The 27435-nt window shown below is 44.4% G+C and overlaps 3 protein-coding genes across 3 annotated transcripts; all 3 read right to left on the reverse strand.

Annotated features, from left to right (window-relative positions):
• Positions 1-2313: 2313 nt before the first annotated feature.
• LOC123475357 lies at positions 2314-4318 on the reverse strand. The gene is made up of 5 exons (XM_045177954.1): positions 4109-4318; positions 3744-4042; positions 3273-3430; positions 2974-3211; positions 2314-2655 (listed from the first exon to the last, which is right to left on the reverse strand). Exons 1-5 carry the CDS (start codon positions 4316-4318, stop codon positions 2325-2327), a joined length of 1236 nt encoding a protein of 411 aa, XP_045033889.1. The 3' UTR covers positions 2314-2324.
• A 7255-nt stretch (positions 4319-11573) lies between these two features.
• LOC116928921 (protein translocase subunit SecD-like) lies at positions 11574-12074 on the reverse strand. Its single transcript, XM_032936057.2, is given in 1 exon segment — positions 11574-12074. A coding segment is annotated over 1 exon segment (501 nt).
• Positions 12075-14242: 2168 nt separating this feature from the next.
• LOC116928637 lies at positions 14243-16622 on the reverse strand. The gene is made up of 4 exons (XM_032935739.2): positions 16485-16622; positions 16274-16423; positions 15665-15913; positions 14243-14986 (listed from the first exon to the last, which is right to left on the reverse strand). The coding sequence occupies exons 1-4, from the start codon at positions 16620-16622 to the stop codon at positions 14243-14245; spliced, it is 1281 nt and encodes a 426-aa protein (XP_032791630.2).
• Between the last annotated feature and the right edge of the window lie 10813 nt (positions 16623-27435).

The raw sequence follows: 27435 nt of genomic DNA on the forward strand, positions 1-27435 counted from the left end.
TTCAGTGCATACTTGACATTCTTCCTAAGGCTTGCTTGAAAAATCCAATTATCCAGGTGTGCGGTACACGACATTGGAACTTCAAAGACATCAAAAGGTTTTCTTCTAATTAAAGTGTTAACCTTTTCACGACTTTGCGGGCAAGTTATTGTTATTTTTGTATCTTCAGTAGTTGAATAACCCCACCTCCTATGGCCTAGATATACAGTTTGTTGGCCAAGCCAAGGTGAAACATGAGTCGTGCACTGGGTGCGACCAAGGGCCTCGTCCTTTACAAACAAAGACATTGCACACCCGGGTTCCCTGTGTTTCCGATTAATAGCGCAACTTATCGGACAAATTAAAGCCGGTGACATTAAACAACGAAATGCATCGTCTGCTGATAACTCTACAAAGGCTTGTCTATCAGTTGCTACTGCAAGAAATGGTGGAAGAGGATAAAATTGTGCACGTTGTGTGGCATTGTCTATAGGGCGCGGCAAACTGATTACTTTATAGAGTGTAAAACGAAAAGGAAACTCAAAAACAGGTAAATGAATAAAAATTCTAAGACCATTATTAACCGCAGCCACGACTACTTTAGCTTCAGTGTACACCTTCCAGACATCGCCCTTCTGAATGGATGGACTCAAGGACCATCCTGACGGCAGCACAGATTTAATTTCTTTCAGGGCGGCTTGAACTTGCGGGGGAAGAAGGGTAGCTGGTAGACGTTCCATAGCCATAGCAGCCAATCCAACGGCAAAGTTATCCATCACCTCTTCGATCCATCCCACGGCGGACCCAATTTGACGGAACGCATCTCCAACTTTCGTGGTAGCAATCCATTGCCTTTCGATCTCTTTCACCCCCCCCCGTCCATTTTGTTGTCCATTTTCCAGGCTTCTCGTTCAATTTTTGCAAAAGCTATCTGTAGCTCGGCTACGGCGTCGCCACTTGCCTTAGTATCCCACAGCGTCTCGTTAATGAGAGAAGCATGAACTTCCAGGGCATGCACAATGGATGTTGTCTCCGTCGAAAGCTTATTGATCCGGCCATTCACGTGTTCAAGATCTTCTTGGGTATAGACCCCAAAAAGCCAGTTAAGAAGTCGACCTCCTCCATTCACTAGGCCACGTTTCACTCTGGCCTCTTGCCCACCGACGGCTGTTTTTAGTTCATTCCAGCGCTGATGAACCTTCCGTAATTTCAACAATTCTTCTTGTGCCCGTTCTTTCACATGTTGTTGCAATGCCTGTTTAAACTGTGATTTAACTCCGTCGTAGTGATCGGACATGGCATTCACTCGAATGTCTAACCACTCGTATAACGATTTTACCACTTGATCGACTGGATCAAACGTAAAATCTGTCACTACGACCCACTCCGAGTCGGAAAAGGCTAAGTCTCCTTCCGACTTGAAGATCACCCCTTGATAGGCGACGATTTCGCTGGCAGCTACCGGACCCGGACCTGACAATACGGTAAGTAAAAACATCAACGGGAAAGCCAGTAAGAATGTTTTCCTCGGTGCCCGTATTCTCGTAGAGCGTCGAAGGCCGACGCCTTCGGGTGCGATGGCTGTAGCATGTGACGGCCCATCACGTGCAGCAGGAGTGTCAGCCGGAGAGTTCCGATTCACTCCTCTCGGTTCAGGTTTACGGACTCCTGATGAGCTCCCAACGGCAGCTTCTCGTTCCGGCGGCGTAATGCTAACGCAATCGACGAACGGTTTCATACGTTCCACATGAACGATTTCGGTTTTAACCGTTCGTCCCAGCCGCAGCTCGTAGTTACTAGGAGTGGTCTGTCGTACGACCGTGTACGGTCCCAACCAACGATGTAAAAGCTTCTCAGATTTTCCTACCTTTCTGATAGGCTTGTAGATGAGTACCTCTTCTCCAGGCAGATATGTCGTCGCCTCCCTCCGGCCCTCGTCGTAATTTTTTTTTCTGCTTCCGCTGCACAGCAGCAGCGCGAGCCTGTACTTTCAATCGGGCCTGTTGAAGACGTTCCACCCCCCACTCGGATGGATCCCGGTTAGGTGGAGGTACACCCGAGTCCATTAATATGTGCCCCCTCGGAATGGCGGGAAAACTTTAGCACCGCTGTAAATTTCGAAGACGGATAGTATTTTGCAGCGGCATGAATAATAGCTGTTTTCCGGTATTCTTGGTCCCCGAAAATTAGGTAAAAATATGGTTTTCGAAGCAACCAGAGGTTGGGGAAGGGGATAGAAAAACAAAAACAAAAAAACGAAAACTGATGAAAAACAAAAGAATTTTATTTCAATATAATAGAAAAAGTATAGCTTGTCATAAGGCTTCTGTTTTTTTTCTTATTTGTTAATATCTTGTCCATCCACCTTCAGCATCAATAACCTTCTGAAGACGTTCTGGCATACTTTCAATTAAATGTTGAAGAATGTTCTCGTTATCAGCAAGTTTTTCCCATTCATTGCGCACTAATTCAAATAACAAATTAGCGTTGTTGGCATCACGCGCGTGATACGGCAACCCGTCTCCGGTTCTAGATTTCGTTAATTTGCAGACGAGATAACCCCAAATATTTTCAATCGGGTTCGTATCTGCACCTTTCGTCGGCCAATCTAGGGCAATGAGCTGTGGATGCAAAGCTAGCCATTCTCTAGTATGCCGTGCATTGTGAATTGCCGAACTAAATGCAAAAATATTAGTATAGTAAAATGACATAAAGTAGTAGCGTATTACTTGTCTTGGACGAAAACAACGGGGTCTACACCTGGAAACTCCGCCAGCACGTAGGGTAATAAAGTTTGTTCTAATACGTAATATGTATTGAGCCGAAGTTAAATTGTTGGTAACGCGATAAAGTGGCGTTATTCCACCCAACCACATCCCACCCCAAACGCTTACCGTTGTTCTGCCGCTTCTTTTAATCGAATAAATATTTTTCCGATCGAATCTTTCGTTGGCTGATCGGCGAACCCTGAGTTGTCCGTGCGCGGCCGATGACCATGATTTTTCATCCGTGAAAACTACCCATCGCCAAAATTCTAATGGGTAATGAACGTATCGCCTTGCGAAATGTAAGCATGCTGCTCGATGTTCACCGGTTAGAATGTCCTTAACTGCAGCAATACGTGAATTCATCCCACAGTTGTTCAGCCGCCTCGTAATGGAATTCTTTGATAAATGATCAAGTCTGACATGTGCCGCAATATCCCGAGAATTTCTGAAATTGTTAAGAACCGCTGCGGATAAAAAAAATCGTCAAAACTGATAAAATATAAGTTTAAATAACAAATTTCAAACCTGAACAAGCTAATAAAAAATCTTCGTTTTCCGTCGTATGTCTAGGCTGACCATTAACATTAAATTTAGGTTCTAAATTTTTTCTTTCTTTGTAACGATCAATCCAGCGGACAACCGATACCTTATGGATATTTAAATGTTTAGCGATTCTTTTCGCACTTCCAAAATTATTCCTGTATAGTCTTATTATTTCTATACGAATTGCTGGGGATAATCTATAACTGTCACGATGTAATTCGGGTAAAGGCCCGATAAATCATCCAACGTGTTCTAATACCCTTGCCATTTCTAATACTGAACAAAATTTTTTTTTAACTAAACGACAGTTACTCCTTTTCATTTTTTTTTTCGTTTTTTTGTTTTTCTATCCCTTTCCCCAACCTCTGGTTGCTTCGAAAACCATATTTTTACCTAATTTTCGGGGACCAACAATACCGGAACACAGCTATTATTCATGCCGCTGCAAAATACTATCCGTCTTCGAAATTTACAGCGGTGCTAAAGTTTTCCCGCCATTCCGAGGGGGCACATATTAATGGACTCGGGTGTACCAAATTGGGATCCGCGTTCAGAGCGCCATCGATGGGGAGAACAGCTTCTCTTCCGTACACCAGGTAGAATGGAGTGCGTCCCGTACTTTCATGACGGCTGGTGTTGTAAGCGAACGTTACGAAAGGTAACGACTCGTCCCAATCCTTATGGTCGGAGCTAACATACATGGACAGCATGTCAGCTAGGGTGCGGTTCAACCTTTCCACCAAACCATTTGCCTAGGGACGATAAGCCGTTGTCGTACGATGGTTCGTCTCCAGGGCCTGCAACACCTTTTGAGTTACCTCAGCAGTGAAGCAACGCCCCTGGTCGGTCGTCAACTGGCGTGGAGCTCCATGTCTTAACAGCACAAATTTCACCAAAAAATCTGCTACCTCCGACGCATCTGCTGAAGGTAGAGCTCGAGTCCTCGCCCACTTGGTGACGTAATCTACGGCTACCACAATACTTTTATTCCCAGTCTTGGACAGTGGAAAAGGTCCCAGAATATCCATTCCCAGTCTCTCAAATGGACGTTCACTTCTGTGAATTTCCATAAACCCCGCTGGTCGCTGGTAGACTGGTTTTCGGGACTGGCACTCCCGACCCGCCCGCACAAAATTACGCACGTCCTCGGCCAAGGCCCACCAGTAATATCTACCCCTCACTTTGTCAAGAGTACGAGTGACACCTAGGTGGCCGGCGGTAATGTCATGATGGCAAGAGCGCATTATCTCGTTTTTAAAGGTTTGAGGCACACTTAGCCTTAGTAGGAGGCCGTCGTCAACGACCTTGGTCTGGAACAGCAGACCGTCCTTAAGGCGATACTGGCTGTATTTTCTTCCTTTCTCCAGCCCCGCGAAGACTTGGTCCTACTCCACTTGCTGCGCTTGCTGAAACTCACTCTTACTTTCAGTTTCAATACTGAAGGCAGCTAGAGTACAATACAGCTGTTCGTCGAGCTCCTGCGGTGCGTCGACCGGATAGCGGGAAAACGCATCTGCATCCGTATGAAGTCTTCGATTTCGGTGTATGATCCGTAGAAGAAATTCCTGAAGCTGTAGGCTCCAGCGAGCTAAACGTCCGGCTAGATCCTTCTTGGTGAGTAACCAACACAGAGCGTGGTGATCGCTCACCACCAAAGTATCCATTCCCCATATGTAAGTCCGGAATTTCTTCACGGCCCAAACCAAAGCGAGACACTCTTTCTCCGTGATCGAGTAATTCGACTCACTTGGAGACAAGAGGCGACTCGCGTAGGCCAGGTGCCACTCAATGTTATTTACGCGTTGTAAGAAACACCGCTCCTAAACCGTAGTCACAGGCGTCAGGGTGTATCACGAACGGCCTTGTAAAATCGGGATAGGCCAAAGTGGCCGCACTCACTAGCGCCTGCTTCATCAGCTCAAAGCTGACTTCTTGCGACCCTTCCCACACGAAGCAACTACCCTTTTTAAACATGTCCGTCAGGGGTTTGGCTGTGTGTGCAAACTGAGGAATGAACCGGCGATAATACGAGCAAAGTCCCACAAAGCTACGTACGCACTTCAACTGTTCACTTGGCTTACACAGGGTCGACGGAGAAGGAAAGTTTGCGACCACATTAATTTTTTCTGGGTCAGGCCTAAAACCATCCCCACTAATGACGTGGCCCAAAGCCTTGACTTCGCTGGCCCCAAACTGACACTTCACCAACTTAATTTTCAACCCGGCCTTCCGCAGGGCGGTCAACACTTGTCGCACTCGCACCAAGTGTTCCTCCGCATCAGCCGCGTAGATGATGATGTCGTCCAGGTAAACGAGACAAATCGTCCATCTCAGACCGGTTAAAACCAAATCCATCATGCGTTGGAACGTCCCCGGTGCGGAGGCCAACCCGAAGGGCATAACCAGAAACTGATAAAGCCCGTCGGGGGTGACAAACGCCGTCTTGACTTTATCCTCTTCGTTTAGTGCTACTTGCCAGTACCCACTCTCCGGATCCAGCGTCGAGAAGATGCTAGCGTTCCCAATCCGAGACAGCGTCTCTTCGATCCTCGGCAACGGGTAAACATCCTTTACGGATATGGCGTTGAGGCGCCGATAGTCGACACAAAAATGCCAACTTCCATCCTTTTTCTTCGCTAAGACCACAGGTGATGCCCACGGGCTTGTTGAACGTTCAATTACACTTCTGCTCAGCATTTCGTCCACTTGTTTCTGCACAATAGCCTTCTCTTTCCAAGCACTCTTGTAGGGAGACTGATGTACTGGCGTGGCTGTACCAGTATTTATCCGATGCTCTGCAATCTTGCACACCCCCAGTTCTCCCTCCTTCAACAAAAAACTAGTGTCAAATTCCTCGAGTAGCTCAACCATCTTCTTCACATCAGCAGGGGGAAGCGTCGATGCTACTTGAGCCCGAAAAGCTTGACGAGGAATAGAGGTCACTCTCGGCGTAGAATCTGAGTCGCTTATTGACTCAGTTGAGTCCTCCCCAACATCGTCACCGAGTGAATCTGGCGTTTCCCCTTCATCCACTGCGACAATGGAGGGTTCCACAGTCTCCATCTGCCCCAAAACGGTTTCCTCCCTTAGATAGGCGCGCCGATTGGTTAAGTTAACCATCAACACTTGTCCTAACGGTTGATCCGAAGACACCAGCCCTTTACCCGCCATCAGCCCCTTGGTTTGAGCCAGATGTTCCGAAGGTTCAATCATCCACGTTGCTTCATTGAGAGTCGTGGTTTCTATCTCCACCGGAACAATGGCTCTGGGCGGAAGCATTCTACCCGTCTTCATGACCAATCTAGGTGCTTTCACGGCCTCCTGTTCTTCGATTACGTTCACCAGTAACTCTCCGAGCAATAATTCAGCGCCATTTGGGACGTAATTTATTTGGAGCCGCTTGAACTGGCTCAAAAAATCGTTGCCCAGCAGTAACTCAATCCCTCTCATTTCCAATAGAATTACTTTTCCACTGGCCTTCATTCCTCTATGCTCGATTTCTAGCTCGAGAGCTCCTAGCGGGGGAGCTCTCTGGCCGTTTACCATGACTACAGACGGTCCGTCCCATCCCATTTGACGAGCTCCTAGTTTCTCTTGCAAGCTCGGAGACGCCACCGACACCACCGCTCCGGTGTCAATCACGGCCTTGATCCTTATTCCTCGGCACACTACCTCTTCGGTTATCAGGCGGGAAGAGTCGATAAGCAGTATGGCCGCCTCTCCTGAGTCGTCTTCGTCGGCCGACACCATACCCACGGTATTCCGGTCATCCTCTTCGGAGTCCCGTCACCTAGCCTGCCAGGCCTTTCCATCTTCCTTGCGCCGATCGTTTCTCCATCTGTTCTCTTCCTCGTCTCGACGATCACTCCCCTGACCGCCCTTCCCATCTTATTTCGGGGCCGTACTTTTCTGGTCTTGGCCCTTCTCCGCTCTACAGAAACGAGCAATGTGCCCCGCTTTGGCACAATTATGACAGATAGGCTTCCCATCCGAAGTCCGAGATGCGAACGACACATTATTTTGAGGTCGCCCCGAGTTTCCCCGTCCACCCTCCTGCCTAGGAGATTCTGACACGCGTTTTAACTCGGCGATCTCAGCTTTCAATTCCAACACCAGGTCTCTCAATTCGGTCCCAGCTTCCTCCTTTGGAGGAGGTAACCCCTTCATTGGTCCCAACACGCTCACAGCCCATTCTGGTCGAATAGCTAACTCCGACGCTTCCGTGTGCAGCTGCACCGCAGTCCAAAATTCCGCCATAGTTCTCGGGCTAGTGACCCAGATCTTCTCGACAAGGGTAGGCTTCAAACCACGAAACAGATAATCCACTTTTGCCTCTTCCAACATCCCTGGGTCTACCCTCCGACACAAATCGATGACGTCGTAGAAGTATTCCACCACTGATTCGTCTATCCCCTGCTTCCGCTGTCGTAACTTTGCCTCTTGATAGCGGCCATAATGTTGTGGCTGAAAGGCGCGAAGAAATCTCGTTCGTAGTCCGTCCGCCCCAGGCACAGCCACCACCCCCGGTGCTGCTGCCACTGCCGGTGTATCCCGCCACACCGCCGGCGCTCCTGAGCAGAGAAACCATTTCCTAGCTGCTCCATCCAGCTGCATCCCAAAATTCTCGGCCATTTCAGCTGCTCCCCACCGGTTATACAGAGCCGATCTCTCATAACGCTCTAGCCAATCCACTGCATCCTGATCCTCCCGTAGAAGATCGGAGGAGCCCGGTACTTCAATTGGGGAGCAGGTGGTCGTTGGGCCATGACTACTGGTGACGTGGCCCGAGAACCCGCTGAACTGCCTGACGACTCACTCGCAAGCTCCTCTTCGTCTACCGACTCTGCAAGTGATGACTCTCTCGAGGATATGGGTCGGCTTCTCCAACCGTGCCAATCCAAGTCCTCCTGGTTGGCGCCCTCTTCCGGCTCGGAAGTCGCTCTGAGCCCTACCGCGTCCTCTCGTAGGTCGCCGGAATCCCACTGAAGTGACTCCGTGTAGTAGGCCCCTTCTATCCCCGCTTCCACCAAGTTAAGCCTACTCTCGGTCCTACTACCTGGCAGGGGTGGATAGGTAGCGGATCGCTCTCTTGCGCCCGCCTCTTCTCCTGAGTCGTCTGGATCTACGACCGTCCGTTCCCCTAGACCGCTGTCTCTCGGCCTCCGCTGTAGCAAGAACTTCCGATAATTGCACCCCCGATTCGCCCTCTCTCGAGAACTCCCAACCAGATTCCCTGATTCAGCTCCGAGGCTCGGGGCGGGGTTACTAATCGCTAGAGAGGTTTGCGTCCCAGTACTAACACAAACTTTGGTCGTAACTTCCGTTTGAGCTTCCGTTACGTTGGCCCCCCTACGTTCCCTTACTTCGCCCTCGGGTGACGCTTCAATCCCCCTTAACCGTTTACTTTGCCGCAGTGGACCAGTACTCATCTACACCCGATCATTCAGGATCGACGAACCCCCCGGTAGACCTATTCTAACCCGCATAAAACAAGACAAGATCTGCTCTCTTGCTTGAGTTGTGGACGTTACCGAATAAGAAGCTCGGCCAGATCTGTGGTCCTATACCCAAGCAATTTAAGGTACCAATACCCGCTGGTCACACCTTCCAAGGACCTCTCAACAGCACCTGCCTCCTAGTTTCTTACTCTCTCACTTCGTCCCCTAACAACTCAGAATCAAGCACAATGATCTTACCTTATTTTACCAGGAAGGTCTACCCTGCATCTCCACCATGTAACGAGTTATCGCCGATGGGTTCGGTGAATCAATATCGGTGTATTCAATCTCTTCAACACTCAAACACTACACAAAGTAAACATAACTGTTCTATCTAACTACTGACCACGAAGGTCTACACTACAGTCCCATTTATAGTCTTTTAGGCGTGGGAAAGGGTCAGTCGGCGAATCCGATGCATCAGCTATCGGATGACACTCGAATGACACTTCCGTCGGTCGTTTTTCTATCCATTACAGTTATAACGGATAGCGAGAGTTTTCTTACAATGATGCGTGAACGCTACAATATAGTTTATCTATCTATTTAAGACATAATTGTTTTGCGGCCGTAATACTTTTTTAACGCTTACTTTTTATATCATATTGATAAATTAAACTACTTGGAAAATGGTTGGAATAGCTCCGAACTATCGCTGATATTTGGCATAAGTGGATGGGTCAACAGGACTGCTTAACCTTTATTACACTCCGTTTATTCAGCCGCTTGCCGCTTGGTGTGTGTCAGCCATAGCTCCATGGCATTTCTTTTTACCACACTATGCTCAATAATGGTTAAAAAGACAACCCAACGGGATAATGGGAGGGATTTTGTGTGTGTGTGTGCTCAAGAGGAGGATGTAATAAATATATAATAAATTTCTTGTTCATAGGTCTGACGAGTGCGGCCGTGTTTTTTCCTACAGGCCAAAAGGGAACGAGGTTCGACCGCTAACACGTTCAAGTTTATGACCGCAGCGGAAGAAAAACCATTCCCTTGAGGGTATGCTTTTTGTCCACCGCTGGAGCCGGTCCATTTATAAAAATAAATTTGCCGGTTTTTTAAAGAAAAATATATTGAAATCTTGGAAGATTAACTTCTTCCATGGGTTCGCCAACATTGTGGCGATTTCCTCCTTTTCGGACAGAAATAGTAGGTGTCTGCTGGGAAGACAAAAGTTCTGGAAAAACGTGCAAGAGCACTCGGTCAGATCCGTTTTTGCAGTGTAGCGCCCAGTGTGACTTGCTACAATATATGTGTTCCTGTCCTGCAAGGGTAGGTAATTAAGAAGTCTGAGTGGCTAAATCATTGATAACGAATTTACCTTAATTATGTTGTAGGATGTAGTTGTTGCCGCAAGTTGGTCAACTACACGATCCACCGCGTATGGCGTGTACACTTTACACAATCTTTCGAGAACAGGATTCAATTCTTGAACAGGAAACCGGATCTTCATTTCATTACCCTTCTTTTTTCGGTCGAACTCCCTCAATTGACTAATGTCAAGCAATACCTGGATTAACTCGGGGAATCTGAGTTTACGGTTCCGTAAGTTTTTCTTTAAAGTTGAATGGTACCTAAATAGGGAAAGAACTTAATTGTGATGTATCATCACTATAGGTTAGGATAAATACCGTTCGATCCTGTTTGTGGTGTTATTGCCCAACGTGAGCAAGTCTCGCCGAAAAAACATGGCCGAATATTCAGTTATATTAAACCAGTGTGTTTTGAAATAGTGTCCTAGTCCATCGTATGTTCCGTCTTCGTCATCCTCATCTACGTAAGACTGGATTAGAATGGAAAATATCAGTAAATTAAAAATATTGTTACCTAATCCACAAAGGAATGCTTCACAGTCTCTTATAATTTTTTCTGATTTTTTTTCTGAAGTGGCGTAGACGGCTTCCTCAAATTTCTTGTAGATTTCTTCCTGAAGATTCCTGCGTAACTTCGCTTGAGAAAGACGTTTATCTACAGCTGCTAACACATGGAAAAGGCACAATCACAAAACTGCAGAAGTGAAAATCTTCTGAACTGCATTCATCTCTTTACAGTCTTTATCTGTAAGGACTACTTTCGTTTAGTTGATGTCATTGTGCCAGATTTTAAATTACGGTTGAATTTTTAATCGTTTACGTTTGAATATTAGAACTAATACCTCGGCGAATAATTGAAGACTGGTATTGATGCTAATTGTCGTTTCTTCTCGCCAAAAAATGTAGCATATAGATTGATCAATGCCAAAATTGTCTTCGACTAAAATGGTGTATAGTGGCATGCTGGTTTTGGTCACCCTGTAAGTCCCATCGATCTCTACCAAATCGCCGAATTTCTTGAATAACTCGCACTGTCCCTTCGTTTGGATAAGAATTTGAGCTACTTCGTTGTTTTCATCATGAACAACTTTGACGACACTGCCACGTGTATCACGGACAACGTTTAGTATATCCACGGTGTTCTTCCATTCGTCTCGTGGAAGTCTTGAAGTCATAAAGGTAAGTGAACTTGCTTATCAGCATAAATAAATATTGTTAACTTACCAATGACTTTGGCTGTTGAATACACGCCAATGTATTTAAGTCTGAGTCGAGTGAGAGGCGAGACCTTCACTATGAAACAACGAAATGGCGACTGACCCCGGGAAACAGAGCTGAGGGTGAGAAGACTGAAGGATGCAGGGTTGCAACACATTCCACGTCCCTTTTTTTTTTTTTTTTAATAGACGATTAAGCAGTGGTAATTGACAAGTGAAACGAGATGACAGCTTAATGTCTAGTACACAGCATTATTTCGACCATGTATGGGGAGGATACGAAGATGATGGCTTCGGGGCCCGCACTGAACGTTGTGGAGGAGGATCCTCTCCACCTTGGTCAACCGGAGCTGGATCCAATGCCGGACACGGAGCGACCGCTTGTCCAGGGATTGCCGGAGGGGCTGGGGGTGCGGGTGCGGTTGGTGGCACTACGGCTGCAGGCATCACTGGAACTCGACGACGTAGAAATCGCCGGTTTCGCCGGAACACACGTCCAGCTGGAGTTTTGACTAGATAGTCACGGTTCGGTCCGACTTCGACAATGATGCCGGGTGTTGACCAGCATTTCGAGATCGGGTGCTGGATTAGAATTGCATTGCCGACCTGGAGAGGCGGCAAAGGATGTGCTCGGTGATTGAAATGTTCTGTCCTCAGCTCCTTCGCGCGTCTTGCCCTTTTTTAACGGACGTCAGCATCTTTCTGCCAATCGGCGGCGAATGAACGGCGATGGGCTGGGAGGAAGTCGCGCATGGGGTGATTTAAGACAATTTGGGCTGGTGACCGACCACCGGAAATGGCGGTGTTGCGGAAGAGGAGAAGTGACTGTCCAAGTTTGTTGGGGTCGAATGAACCGGATGTGAAGGATCCGGCGATCAGCTTTTTTCATGGATTTCACTCCGGCTTCCGCGATTCCATTAGACTGGTGGAAATGAGGGGAAGACACTCCGAGTGATACTTCCCATTCGTTTAAAATTGTTTAAATTCTGCTGAAGGGAATTGAGGGCCACCATCTGACCAGTATTTAACGGGCACACCGACATTGATGAACAGCTCCCTGGCGACGTTGATGCCTTTCTTGGAGGAAATGTGGGCGTCCGGAAAATAGACGACATGAGGCCAGCCGCTGTATGAATAGACTTGGAGAAAATGAAGGCCATTGAGTTCGCAGAGGTCCGCATGGATCTGTTTGAAGGGCCGAGAAGCTGGCTCATGAGGTTGAAGAGGTTCAGGTGGGTGTGATGGAAGGCGAGAGATGCACTCCTCACATGCTCCGGCGAGACTTACGATTTCGGCATGCATGTTGGGCCAAAAGACGGACAGTCGTGCCCATTGTCGCAGTTTGGTGGTGCCTTGGTTGGTGCATTTTCAGTAGGTCGCGCAGTAAATCTCTTTGCAAAGCCTTTGGAATGACGACTCGGGCTCCCATGACGATCATCCCGTCTTCTTCGTCGATAGCCAGATGATGCCGAATGCGCCAAAAGTGTCGAAGAGCCAGCGAAAGGTTGCACTATTCGTTCGGAAAACCGTTGAGGATCACTTCTCGAAGCTCTTTCAGGACAGGATCAGTGTCGGCGGCAGCTTTTACCTTTTCCAGAACGGGTTCGATGACCTTTGGATCCGACCCGTCGATAGCACATAGCAGAGCGATCCTGGGAGGAGCAAAGGAAGCTCCCTCGGACAGCTCGTCCTGAGAAGTTGCTGCCGCAATAGGGGCTCTGCTCAACGCGTCTGAGTCTTGATTCTCTTTTCCCGGGATCCACCTCGCCGTAAACGCGTAGCGCTGCATTTTAAGCCGCAATCGGAGGAGACGGGGGCTGTCCAGCTTGTCCAGTGCATAGCTGTTGAGGATCGGGATTAGAGGCTTGTGATCCGTGATCAATTCGAAAGACGGCAGTCCTTCCAGGAATTGGCGACACTTGTGCATTCCCCACGCGGTGGCCAGGCACTCGAGCTCAATCATCGCGTACCGAGATTCGGCGGATGACAGGAAGCGGGATCCGGCTTGAACGACCTTCCACTGCGCATCGGTTCCTTTTTGTTTCAGGAGAAACCCCAGGCCGTGAGGACGGGAGGCGTCGACGGGGAGAGAAGTTGGTAGAGCAGGATCGTAGAAGGTTAAGCTGTGATGAGCTGATAGGGCCGTGCGTGCTGCTGTGAAGACTTCGTTGTGAGTTGAAGTCCATTCGAAGATGAGCCCCTTTTTCAAAAGAGGAGAGAGAGGACCAAGTGCACTAGAGATGTCGTGCGAAACATTTCCGAGCTGCTGGCAGAGGCTGAAAACGGCTCTGAGATCAGTAATGTTCAGCGGCGTCGGGAATTGTGAAATCGCACTGAGAAGAGCAGGGTCCGGGCGGAAACCTTCCGCGTCGACAATGAATCCGCCGAACGGAGCAGATGACTCAGCAAAGACCACTTTACGAGGATTGAGAGAGATGCCATGCTCCTTCGCGCGGGCAAACACTTGACGGACTGTCTCCATGTGTTCCTCGTAGGAAAAAGAAAAAATCAGGATATCTTCTACGACGTGTGTTTGGGATGTCGTCGAACACGTCGGAAACTCGTCTGCCAAAGTCGTCACCGGCGTGAGTGATGCCCAAGGGGAGTCGGACGTAATGGAACCTGCCAAATGATGTCGAGAAAGTCGTGAGAGCGGATGATTCATCGTCCAGTGGAACTTGATGGTAGCCTTTGAGTGCGTCGACTACGGTAAAGAACCGCATACCTTTTGGTATAGTGTGAACGGCTTGGAACGGGTTGAGTGATTAAAAGCGTGGGCGGATGATGTTGTCGTTTAGAGAACGGAAATCCGCAGTGATCCGGATTCCGCCACACTTCTTTGGCACCACGACCATTGGATGAACCCAAGCTGTTGGTACGGTAACTTTAAGGATGAGGCCTTGTCTTTCCTGGAGCTCGAGCTAATCTCTGAGCATCTGCATGACTGGAACCGCTACTGGGCGTGATCCGCGCATCGAGACCGGTGTGGCGTCTGCTTTCAGTTCAAAATGACAAGGCGGGACTTTCATCGGGCGGCAAACGCCGTCAAAAATAAGCCGGAAATTGGTCAAAAAGTTCTTGAGATCGGCCGCTTTCCGTTCACCTGTGATGCCTGGCTCGAGCGATGCGACTGTCATTGGTGCCGACATGGGGCGCGAGAGGAGGTGAGGAAAGAGGAGGGATGGAATCGGACTGCTGTCCGTCCCGACATCTGTGAAGGCCGACGAGGTGAGTGTGCTCAATCGAGCGTGAGGGTACGATTCTGGCCACATACCCAGCTTCTTTTGGGACGATTTTGAGAGCTCGGCCTGCTTAAGATCCTGCAGAACGTGAACTGTTGTAGTGATGGGCCGTCTCTCATCGTCATCTGCATTCCAGTTGAGTGTAGCGCTGAAAGTACCAAAATTCATGATCGGGGATCCTGTTGCGGTCTCTGGAGAAGCGGCTGGAACAAGTTTGACACCTTTAAAGACTCGACGAAACGTTTCGCGAGGGATGGCGTCGAGTTCCGCCCCTGTATCTGGTAGGAAAAGCACCTGGGCAGCGGACGCGGAAGGACCTTTCGGGGCGACGGAGATGTCAACCAGCTCAGCTACTGTGACTGCGCCGACTGTGACTGAGTGCACGCTGATGGAGCGCACATCGCCTGACTTCTTTTTCTTCCCCTTGTCCCGGCAGACGTGCAAAAAGTGGCCTGTTTTGCCACAGGCGTGGCACTCCTATCCAGCTGCTGGACAATCCGCCTTCTTGTGGTATTCCTTGCTGCCACAGTTGAAGCATCCACCGACTTTCAATGCGCCACCATGCTTGGTAGCAGGCGAAGGCGTATCCGTCTTCGTATCGAAGGAGACCTTCTTTTGGTGATTGCTGTTCTTGTTCTTTTTGTATGTGGATTGGGACATCCGAAAAATGGAACTGGCGTCACCGCCTTTTAAATTTGCCGACTGTTTTCGGGTAGCTTCTGTGAGGCGCAACGTCTTGAGAGCGTCGTCCAACTTCAAAGTGGGCCCTAGCTCTAACAGCTTCCGCCTGTCGTCGTCGCTGCAGACGCCGAAAACGAGTTGGCCCAGAATCCGGGTGGGTTCACAAGCGGCACAACAATCAGTCCCAAACTCGCATTTGCTGGAGATAGAGCGCAGATCACATAGCCAGTCATCGATAGCTTCTTTTTCCCGTTGAACACGAGACGAGAATTGCTGGCGCCAAACATGGCAGTTGCGGCCAGCGTTGCATCTATCTTTTAGCGCCGTGATAATAGCGACAGGATCTTGAAGATCGGCAGCCGACATTCCAAAAGTAAGGAGCGCTGTGAGAGTGGACTTCGACATGCAAGACTTAAGAACGTTGGCCTTGTAGCGTGGCCGTTCGGCTGCATCGAGAGCTGTATCAATAGTGGAGAGCTCGAGGAAGATTTTCCATTGGGCTTGCCAAATCTCGAACGAGTCTTTGTAATCGTCCATGTCAAATGGCGGAGGAGTGCCGTAAGGCCGGAAAGGTCGCACGTTAGCAACAGCCATTGTAGAATCCCAGAGCCAACCGATGAAACAGTCCCCGTCGAAAACGTCTATCGGCTCGTTCATGCAAGGTAAACACTAATCAAGCGCCTCTAGTGGCACTTAAAAGAAGAAATTGTCGTTAAATTTAGGGGGTCGCTTTCTCACCCCTCCACCCTCTCCCATACCCAGCGGCATAGCCGCGGGTAGGGACAACGAATGCAGAACAATTTCGGGGGGGATCCAATATTTCAAAATGATCCTTTTCCCCATATAACAACTATACTTTTTATAAATAAAAAATCAGAAAGATAAAGACTAGTTCTTTATCTTTCTGATAAAAAAAATATAACCTCGTACGAGCAATCTTAGTATTTTTTAAAAATTCCCGCGCGAGACACCGTTAGGCCTATCTCGCGCGGTTTAAAACGCCTTTTTTGGACCGAGGTGATCCAATACCTGGCTTGGGTACTGTATATGGACAGTTACACGCATATACTTTTTGATCAGGGCGCAATCCTTTTGAGCGGTTTCGATGGACCCCATGATGTGAACAAAGAATTTTTGCAGATTGATATTTCCACAGTTCTCCGTCAATCTTCTGTGACCCTGACTAGTTAGCATATTTAGTTTTCGTCAAATGGAATCATGATTGGATTCGTTTACTAACCTTTTTGTTGTGTGACGCCACTGAACGTTTTTCAACAACCAAGGTATAAAACAGCACTTCACGTAACTGCTTCACGTAAGCGTCAACCTCTTCCATAGTTTTCAAAAATCGACCTACGTAAAGAGGTTCAACAGCCATGATTGTAAGAGAAAACTTCTAGATATGAAAAATGGGAGCGCATTTGATAGGTCTGTGATGTATGAAAACACGAATACATGATTGAATGTCTTCCATCTCCAGCATCTCGCTCTTCCTGATTCATGATTCAACATTTCAGTCATCTTTTGCGACACCCGCAAATTGTTATCTACAAGCAGTTCCAAAGGGAATATAGGTTCGTGAACGGTCGAGATCTTATACAACTTTCGAAACTCGATTCCGAGGTGACCTTCCTAGAATTCTTTTCATCGAGCCGGAACATCCAATGTTCAAATCCGATGAATGCCCAGCTTTGAGTATCTCTTTTCATGCAATTTGTAACGAAGTGAAATACTAAAATAATATTTAAAATCAAAAGTGTCCTAGTGAGAGGTGTTCCGGTTCCATAAGGTTAGACATATGGCTTTTCCGAGAACTTGGTTCGGTTAACCTTTTTGAATAACCTTGATTGTAACCCGTTGTAAGCTACGACCAGCAACGTGACTCACTTTTAACCGACTTTTAGATTTTATATTGTATTTCCCTACCCGCGGCTATGCCGTCGGGTATGGGAGAGGGTCGAGGGTGATCCAATATTTCAAAATGATCCTTTTTCCCATATAACAACTATACTTTTTACAAATTAAAAATCAGAAAGATAAAGACTAGTTCTTTATCTGTCTGATTTTCAAAAAATTAACCTCGTACAAGCGATCTTAGTATTTTAAAAAAATTCACGCGCGAGACACCGTTAGGCCTATCTCACGCGGGTTAAAACGCTTATTTTGGACCGAGGTGATCCAATACCTGGCGTAGGTACTGTATTATATATTTTATAGTAATAATACGTAGTAACACGTAAACTGTTTACGAATTAAATGTGAAGTATGTGTTGGACCGGAAAAGAATCGATTGTTTGGAAGGCCCTATCCTTTAGCATTGGCGTATTTATCGTCTGCACGTTAAGACGTCGTCTCAGCTCTCAGAGGGGTTGCTGACAGTAGAACTCCAACACAGTAGAACTACAAAAATAGTAGAATTCCAAGACATTAGAACCCCACTTTTAAAAATATTTTTTAAAATTGTTGGTAAATCTGACAGTAGAACTCCATGTACAATAGAACTCCAAACACATTAGAACCCCACTTTTAAAAATGTATTTAAAAATTGTTGATAAATCTGACAGTAGAACTCCATGTACAGTATGTTCCAAAAAAATCCGACTACCCCCCTTTTAAAAAAATGCCACCTACTAGCGTGTGGTCAAATAACATGGAGTTTTTGGCCGAATATTGGGGTCGGATAAAATGCGGGAGGGCAAAAGTAAAAATTGCCATGGAAACGAGACATGCAAGTTGCCCTACCCTCCCGCTCTTAGTTTCATAATTTTTGTCTTTTGAAATTTATCTAAGAGCGGAAGGGTAGGGCCACTTGCCGTTAGGCATAGCCAACTATTTTTGCAAACTACTAATTTTTTTTTCAACTGCGCTACGAGACACAGACTTAGGGATGGGAAGTCTCGTCGCTATGGTAACTAATTTAATGAATAGTAGCATGCGCGCCGTTTTTTGTAATCTTTGTTCTTATGCTACTAATTGATATAAAAGCGGGGATTGGCTTGTAAGGCTGATTCAGTTCAATAAAATGTTTCGCGAAAATAGCGCAAAAAAATTTAGTGTTGCGGAACGAGGTTCGGTGGTTTCATTAGGCCTAGCCGGGCACTCAATAAATCAAATTTCCCGTCAATTAGGCTGCAGCAGGGCTACCGTGGTGCTCTGGAAAAATCGTTTTTCTGAAACCGAAGACATTAAACGTAAGGAGGGATCAGAAAGGCCAAAAAAAACCACAGCACGGGAAGATCAGCGTCTCTTTGCTGCTGTTACTAACAAGCCAATCACAACAGCTGGTGAAATTGCAGGTAATTATTTAGTATAAATCGGTTGCAACTTCGGCTCTGCCCCGATTTCCTGCAACCCGGGTAACTATCGGGAGATAGCGGTGCGATACAACATTTGGTATCTGGTATCGCACCACTATCTCCCGATAGTTACCAGGGTTGCAGGCAATCGGGGCAGAGCCCAAGTTGCAACCATGATGGTTATTTAATTGCAACATTTTAGAAATATATTTTTCCAATGCAGACACTGCCTCCGTTAACATAAGCAAGCAAACCGTTATACGGAGAATGAAGGAGATAAATCTTTATCCAAGACGCGCTGCCAGAAAGTTTTCATTAACTGAAAGACATGCGGAGAACCGGATTCAATTTGCTCTTCAATACCGCAATTACCCTGCAGAATGGTGGGGCAATGTTATTTTCAGTGATGAAAAAACTTTCGGGTAGAGAAATACAGTTTATCTATCTATTTAAGACATTTGTTTTAACTAACTTATCCCGTTTTCTTTATAAAACACCCATTTTGCATTTCGCGTTGATGAAAAAATTACCTGAAAAAGGATTGGAAAACGTCCGGCTGGCATTTGAGCGGGTGGGTAAACGGGGTGATCAGGCAACCCCGTTTACCCCCCGCTCAAATGGCAGCCGGACGTTTTCCAATCCTAATAATTTATAATAGTTTTGATAATAATGTTGTTGTTATTAGGTCTGACGAGTGTCGCCGTGTTTTTGCCTATAGGCCAAATGGAACGAGGTTCAATCGCGAACACGTTCAAGTGTATGACACCAGCGGCAGAAAAAACGTTCCCGTTCGGGCTTGTTTTTCGTCCGTCGCTGGAGCCGGGCCATTTATAAAAATTAATGGCCGATTTGTTAAAGAAAAATATATAGAAATTTTGGAAGAGGAATTTCTTCCATGGGTTCGCCAACATTATGGCGAACAACAAGTTCATTTTGTGCAGGATAAGTCTCCCATACACACAGCCCGCATCATCACTCAATGGTATCGTGAGCACCCTCAAATTGACTTACTGCCGTGGCCTTCCAAGGGTGCGGACATGAACCCCATCGAAAATGTGTGGGGCGACATTGTTAAAGATTTTGACTGCCGCCATGCCAGGACCGCAGATGACGTCTTCAATCATGCTAGGGCTCGGCCCCGATCACGTTCTTATCGGGGACACCGCTAAGCTTCCCCGATTAATATGAATCGGGGAAGTTCGGCGCGGGGAATTTTTTTTCGGTGCTGAACGGTGCTATAATCGGTGCTGCACCGCTAGCACCGACAAGAAATGCGTCTAAAGTGATGGGAAAAAAGGTGACGCCATGTTTGACTATTCAATGTTTCTCATTGGTCAATCAGGACCACGTGACTAGTGTGCGATTTGTTATTGTTTTCGTTCGATGGTGACTAACATTTCTGAGTTGTTTACGAATCGTGGGATTAATAGTTTGACTCCTTTCGTAGTGTAATTTTTATTTGATTAATCTAAAGGCGATTTTTCTACTAAAATGCCACCGAAGAATTCACGTGTTCATAAAAGATCGGTGTCGGCTTTGTCCAATGCGTCGAACGTCAGTACACAAAGCACAATTAGCATTGAATTTTACGACAGTGCAGATGAAAGTGCTGAAATGCAATCAACAAATGAAGCATGTAGTCTTGCAGGTCAGTTCTCTTCTCTATTCTAATTCTGTGAGGAGAAATTAAGTAATTTAAGAAATACTTGCCCACGGGCACATCTACGTCAACATCATATTCTCAGTCTACAGAATCAGCTGCAAGCTCCTCTATATCAAGAACGAGGAAAAGAAAATCCTTGACTTGGTTGCATTTCGATGAAATTGGCACAAGTAAAACTTGCAAGTGTAAATATTGCCCAGCTACTTTCGTCATCAGTGGTACGGGCACAATGTCGAAACATATGCATACCAAACATTCAGATATGATTGGTATTACAAATCTAACCACAGCAGTGGATGGTGAAGGTATAGCTGTAAAGGCATTTAAGGTAAACATAACCTGTTTTGCATTCTATTCAATAAAGCTATTATAATGGAAATGTTTCTATTTTCAGTATGACGTTGCTGAAGCCCATAAGGCATTTTTGGAGTTTATTGTGAAAAATAGCCATGCATTTACTCTTGGGGAAGAGCCTTCATTTAGAAATTTTATTTCCAAATTACATCCATCGTACAGACCCTTAGGAGGAACCGCTGTAAAAGTCAGATTAATGAAAACGTATATTGCAATGAAACACAAGGTTACGGAGAAAATAGGAAGAAGAAAAGTGGCGTTCACTACCGACCTTTGGACAACACCAAATAATTTTGCAGTAATGGGTATTACAGTGGCAACATGGAACGAGAAGTTTCAGCCTGTCGACGTCATAATTGGCTTTAAACAAGTTAATGGGGAACATTCCGGTAAAAATTTGGCAGAGCAATTTTACGATATCGTTTCGTCATTTCAACTGAATGAGCAGGTAATAATATTCCATTACTAGTTTTGTTTTATTAACACAAATTTTATTAACCACTCTACGTATCCCCACCAGATGTTGGCAATAACAACGGATAACGCCAGCTCAAATGGGACGTTTATTGACCACATTATATATTTAAGTCGTAATACCTACCGTCCTTTCAAAAAAGAATACTGGATTCGTTGCTTCGCACACGTAATTAATCTTTGTGTGAAATCCGCTCTTGATGTGATGCGTGTACTTCTGCAAAAGGTGAAAAAAGTACTATGTTAAAAATTTTAAATACCTTAATTAATAGATTTTCTGATATTTTGAACAGCTCCGCGATCTCGTTGTGGGAATAAGATCTTCACCACAACGGATTGAAAAATTTAAAAGAATTGCAAAATATTGTGAAGTAGAAGATGAAGAACTGGACTACGAAGAAGACGAAAAACTCTTTTTAGACGGTGGACTAATACCAACCGATCTACTTCCAATCCTTGATTGCCCAACGAGATGGAGCTCAACGTATTTTTTTCTGAAACGAGCTTTGAAGATTAAAAATGCTCTTAATGAAATAGCAAAGGAACAAGAGCTCCGGATGTACGAACTTCAAGAAGATGTATGGATTATTCTTAGCCAAGTGTTTGCATTTCTAGAGGACTTTGCGGTAGTGACTACCTATGTAGAGGCTAGTCAATACCCCACATTGTCTCTTGTAGTGCCAATGTATACTCGTCTTTTAGATCAACTTGAAGAAGCATCCTGTGATCACAGCAAGCATCCCTTGCTTGTACAGGGAGCTGCCGCTGGATTTGCAAAATTATCCTCATATTACGATAAGGCGTCCCCCTTAGTAATGGCAGCCACCTTCGTCGATCCAAGATGCAAGATGAAGTATTTCATTGACAACGGATGGAGTACTGGCGGTGAGACCTACGATGCTTACATAAAAAGCCAGCGTAAAAAGCATAAAGCCAGCGTAATCCACTTTTAAATTTAAATGTATTCATCATTTATTATATAACAATAAACTTTTCATTTTCAGAATACAACAAATTTGGGATGAATATAACACTGCGTGCTCCAACAATCCAACACCATCATGCAGCATTGCCAAGCGGCCTAGGGGAAAAGAGAATTCTCCTATCGGAATGAAAAGCCACGTCAACACAAAATCAAAAATCAACCAAACATATATTTCAAAATTTATTTTAGGACGCAATCGAACACCTGTTGAGAGACAACAAAAGGATGAATTAAAGGAGTATGAGGCAGAAGAGACAGAACCCGCTGACGGTGATCCTACTAATATTTTTTATTATTGGGCCGTGAAATCTACTAAATGGCCAAAATTGTGCAACATGGCCAAAGACCTCCTTTCGATTCCTGCAACGAGCGCTGCCTGTGAAAGATCTTTTAGTGCGGGGAAAGATGTTTTTGGTATTTCCCGCATGAGCTTGAATCCCGAAACCATTGAAGCTCTTGTGTGTTTGCGCTCATGGTATAGGGCAGGATTGGTTAACGGGATTGAAGTCGACGAGTTTATCGAAGATATGCATAACAATTAAATTAACATGTGTAAAATTCGTGTGAATTGGTATAATGTAATTACGTTTAAGTTGTTACATTTTGTTATTGCCCTTGTTCCATTAATGCGTTTCGTGTTGTCACACGGTAATACAGTTGCCATACAGAAAGAAATGAAATATAATTACATTTTAATTTTCGGAGTGAACTGATATATTTATGGTTTCCCGTTTTGACTTATTACATGCTTTTAAGACAGGTTGATATAAAAAGAATAGTAACATTTTAGTAAAAAAATATTCTGGATAAATATTTTTTATTACTAATTCAAGTTTAATTACGTAGTGATGGTGTATTCTTCTAATTTTTTTTCAAAGTTATGCCACACATCCAAAATCGTTGTCTTAAGTTTCCTAATCGGGGATCGTAATCGGGGATCGTAATCGGGGAATACTTCTTATTGATAATCGGGGAAGGCACCGAGCACCGAAATCACCGCACCGAGCACCGATATGACTTCCCCGATTAAGATTATCCCCGCACCGGATCGACTAAAAAGCTCCCCGATTGGCGTGGGGCCGAGCGCTAAATCACGCCCGTGATAACTGGATCCGTTATAACCAGAGACCAAACTATTGGCAGATTCTGTCTAATTCGATGCCAAAGCGATTAAATTTAGTCGTAGAGGCCAATGGTTTTTGGACAAAATATTAAAAATGAAATTTACAAAATGTTGTCTTTGTAAATATTTTTAATGAAATAAACAAAAACAAATTGTTGAATTAATTATTTATTTTTTGGTTCTGAATATCCCTTACAACAAATGTCTGGTTACCATAGCGACGAGACTTCCCATCCCTAATTCTGTGTCTCGTAGCATAGTTGAAAAAAAATTTAGTAGTTTGCAAAAATAGTTGGCTATGCCTAATGACAAGTTGCCCTACCCTCCCGCTCTTAGATAAATTTCAAAAGACAAAAATTGTGAAACTAAGAGCGGTAGGGTAGGGCAACTTGCATGTCTCGTTTCCATGGCAATTTTTACTTTTGTCCTCCCGCATTTTATCCGACCCCAATATTCGGCCAAAAACTCCATGTAAATTGACCACACGCTAGTAGGTGGCATTTTTTTTAAAGGGGGGTAGTCGGATTTTTTTGGAACATACTGTACAATCCCATATAGCACATTTCTGCCGTCGGATGTCCGAATCATGGCCGAATATCCGTTAGATATCCATGTACTCAACGGGTAGTTCCAGGGATGTCCGTCGGCTAGTCACCTTGGAAGTGCAATGGATGTGCGGAAATTATATTCTATGGACCTCCTTCCAACAGCCAAGAAGATTTTCAATGGTTTCATTTAAGGATCGGCCTCGAGCCAATCGGGGCGCTTTTTTGCAAATCGGGTTTCTCATTTCGGGCCATCGAGGCGTGGCTCAGGGTGGAAAATTCTTCTCCTCGAATTCAATTGGGGTTTGCAATCAATTGGATTGCAATCAATCGATTCATCAATGCAAAAAACATTATCGATTGACTGTTTCACCCGATCTATCCGATAACAACCCCGAATAGCTCATTCTACCCGCTTGCCCCGATTTTTCTTCTGAAACCGAAAGAAAAGCATTTTTTAAAAATTGCGTTGGGGCAACGGGTTAACCTCAAAATTTTCCCCGCACCGCCCCGGTTGAAAAAGTGGCACCTCAATTCAACCCTGAATGCACTTTATCGGTGCGGGGCGGTTAACTTGATTAGAACTAATTGGGGCCGATCACTAAGTTTCATTATTAATTGTCAAAATTTCTTTGTTTCCAAAAGGGGAGAACTTAAACATGTTCAAATTTTTCCCTTGGACGTATTTTTATTTTAAGTCCAGCATTTAATACGAAAAATAAAAAAAAATAAGGAGTAATTATCTATTTCCCGGATGGTTTATTTAAAATTTATTACAAAAAATGAATAAAATATATGTTAGTCGTGATTTTGTTTGCACAGGCTTTCCGTTTAGCTTACGGGAACCAAGCCATTGGAAATTAACTTACAGAAGATAAATATTATTCAGCATTTAATAATATTCAAAGCAAGTATACTTATGATAGGATTATAATTTCAAATAATAAAAAACTACTTTAAACTTAATAAATCATGCTGAAGTTTAAAATTCAAAAAATATTTAGCATAAATTGTTTAATTGCAATTTATACACTTCAGGTTTAACCTATGTTCGACATCATCTTGACTTCTTAAAAATCCTGTATGTGATTTGTTATCGAAAAAAACGCAAGTGTTTTGCAACAATTCGATTGTATTGTTCGAAAACGAACATTATTATTGCTTTAGATTGGCACAGTGGAATAATATTCGACTGTGGTGCGGGAGACCCGCGTTCGTATCCTTATATAGCCTGATATTTTTTCAAGATTAGAGGCCCAATACATGTCATATTTATAGCCAAATGAAAGCCCGTTTGGAAATCCTTAGAATGTCCGACGGCGCTGTTGAGGGCGGTCAAAACCAAAAAAAATTACACCCATAGGACATCCAAATCAGATATCAGGCTGTCCGGAGGATATCAAAAAGATGTACTCAACATCCGACCCCGACATCTGTCGGACATCCGACGGACTGCATTGTGTTATTTGGGATAGAACTCCAAAGACATTAGAACCCCACAAAAAAAATAAATAAAAATAACAAATAGCATGAGACAATAGAACTCTTCTGTCCGACAATAGCACTCCAATGCTCGACAACAGAACTCCAAGGATTTTTATAAAATATCAAATGCCCGACAGTAGAACTCTAGCAACCAACATTAGAACTCTTTATGGTAAAAATTTTTTTTTTCCGGACGATAGAACTCCAATCATTTAAATATTGCATTATTTACCCGACAGTAGTACCCCGCCACCCGACAGTAGAACACCACCACCCGACAGTAGAACTAATATGATTAAAAAAATATATTTTTTTGTCCGACAATAGAACTCCAATACCTTAAATATGATATTTAATGCCCGACAGTAGAACTCCAACACCCGACAGTAGAACCCCGACACCCGCCAGTAGGACCTTCAGTAGAACCTCATTTCAATAAAAGTCATAAAAGTAGGGATCGGCCCCGATCACGTTCTAATCGGGTACACCGCTAACGTTCACCGTTAAAAATTAATCGGGAAGCTTGACGCGGGGATTTTTTTGTCGTTGTTAGAATCGGTGCTGCACCGATTGCACCGTCTTAGCCCAACTTGGTCTCCGCGAGACCATCACCGTTACATCCCAGAGGGACTATCCCGGCCCTCTGATTGGCTCTCTCCCTCTCCTCACCCTATAAACCCTCCACCCCTTCTGCTTGTGGTGTGTGGCCTGTGGGGCTGTGGCGTGTGTGGAGTAGTCGGGCTGCCGCCTTCATTTGTTTGTTTTTCATGTTTATTTATTTATTATTATTTATGTTTACATTTATTGTTTCTAACTTACTATTTTGTTAATAAACTATTTATACCTTCATTATATCGTTTTAAATTTTATAGCACAGGAATAAATTAAATATTGGTGTGTTTTCATTACAACTATTGTGAATTGTCATTCACGGGCAATTGGGTTGGTGCGGGTCGGAGAAAAAAGGTTCAAAACCCGATTTTGGGAGAATCGGGAAAACTATATGTCCAAAAGTTTTAATACTTATAGGAATGGATAAATCTTGATAAGGTCTATCCAATTCTGCAAAAATATTGCTTAGGGTGTACTAATTAGGAAAGTAAACCGCTTCGCCATTTTACGGGTAGGTCAGTGCGGTTTAGCGGGTCAAAGGAACCCCCCTCATAAAAATACGTAATATTTCAATAATTTATTGCGGGAAAACTATAAGGAAAAAATTTATAAATTTTGCAGAAATGGATAGCTCTTAGTAAGCGCTATCCATTTCTGTAAAATGATTAACATAATTTTCATAAACAAACAAATTTTGGACAAGACGTTGTTTGTAGTTTTTGCGCTCTAGATATATACTAGATCCAAATCATCCAATAGACTTAACTAACAATATTAATTTTTTTTTTAACTTTTTTGTGTATGAAAATCTTGTCGTTATTGTTCCTTTTTTTGTTTTTAATTTATTAATTTATGCTATTACACTACTTATACCTTTATTAAATCGCTTTTCAATTTATAAAACAGGAATGAATTAAACATCGGTGTGTTTCCATCAGAATTATTGTGAATGATCTCTCATGGGCAACTGGGTTGGTGCGGGCTGGAGAAAAACGGTTTCAACACCCGATTTTGGGACAATCGGGAAAACTATAAGTCCAAAAGTTTTAACAATTATAGGAATGGATATATCTTGATAAGATCTATCCATTTCTGTAAAAATGTTGCTCAAAATTTCCTTATTGGAGAAGTAAACCGCTTCGGCATTTTTCAGGTAGGTCGGTGCAGTTTAGCGGGTCTAAGTTAACCCTCATCTCCCAGTAATACGTTAAATTTAAATAATTTTTTTCGGGGAAACTATAGGACCAAAATTAATAAATTTTATATAAATGGATAGCTCTTGATAAGGGCTATCTATTTCTCTATAATTTATAAAAATATTCATACACTAAAAAGTTTCAAAAACAATGAAAATTATTACTTAAGTCTATAGGATCGAGTATATCTCTAGAGCGCAAAAACTACAAAAAAGTTCTTGTCCAAAAATATTTTTGTTTATGAAAATTGTCTTAACTATTTTACAGAAATGGATAGCTCTTATCAAGAGCTGTCCATTTCTGTAAAATTTATTAATTTTGGTCTTATAGTTTTCTCGCAAAAAATTATTTAAATATTAAGTATTATTCGGGGGTGGGGAATTACCGGATACCCGCTAAACCGCACCGACCTTCCGGAAAAATGGCAAATCGGGTTACTCTTCCAATAAGTAGTTTTT

The sequence above is a fragment of the Daphnia magna genome, linkage group LG8 (assembly GCF_020631705.1).
Source record: "Daphnia magna isolate NIES linkage group LG8, ASM2063170v1.1, whole genome shotgun sequence".
Taxonomy (NCBI): domain Eukaryota; kingdom Metazoa; phylum Arthropoda; class Branchiopoda; order Diplostraca; family Daphniidae; genus Daphnia; species Daphnia magna.

Excerpts from the sequence above, each read along its gene's own strand:
- LOC123475357 (XM_045177954.1), bottom strand. The coding sequence starts at position 4,318 with ATGGATATTCTGGGACCTTTTCCACTGTCCAAGACTGGGAATAAAAGT. Across the intron at positions 3,431-3,743 it reads GTAAATTTCGAAGACGGATA|TGCGAAAAGAATCGCTAAAC; the intron begins GTATTTTGCAGC and ends TAATTTTGGAAG. Across the intron at positions 3,212-3,272 it reads TTTTTTATTAGCTTGTTCAG|CGGTTCTTAACAATTTCAGA; the intron begins GTTTGAAATTTG and ends TTTTATCCGCAG.
- LOC116928637 (XM_032935739.2), bottom strand. The coding sequence starts at position 16,622 with ATGGCTGTTGAACCTCTTTACGTAGGTCGATTTTTGAAAACTATGGAA. Across the intron at positions 16,424-16,484 it reads TGGCGTCACACAACAAAAAG|GGTCACAGAAGATTGACGGA; the intron begins GTTAGTAAACGA and ends CTAACTAGTCAG. Across the intron at positions 15,914-16,273 it reads ATATACAGTACCCAAGCCAG|TGTTTACCTTGCATGAACGA; the intron begins GTATTGGATCAC and ends GCGCTTGATTAG.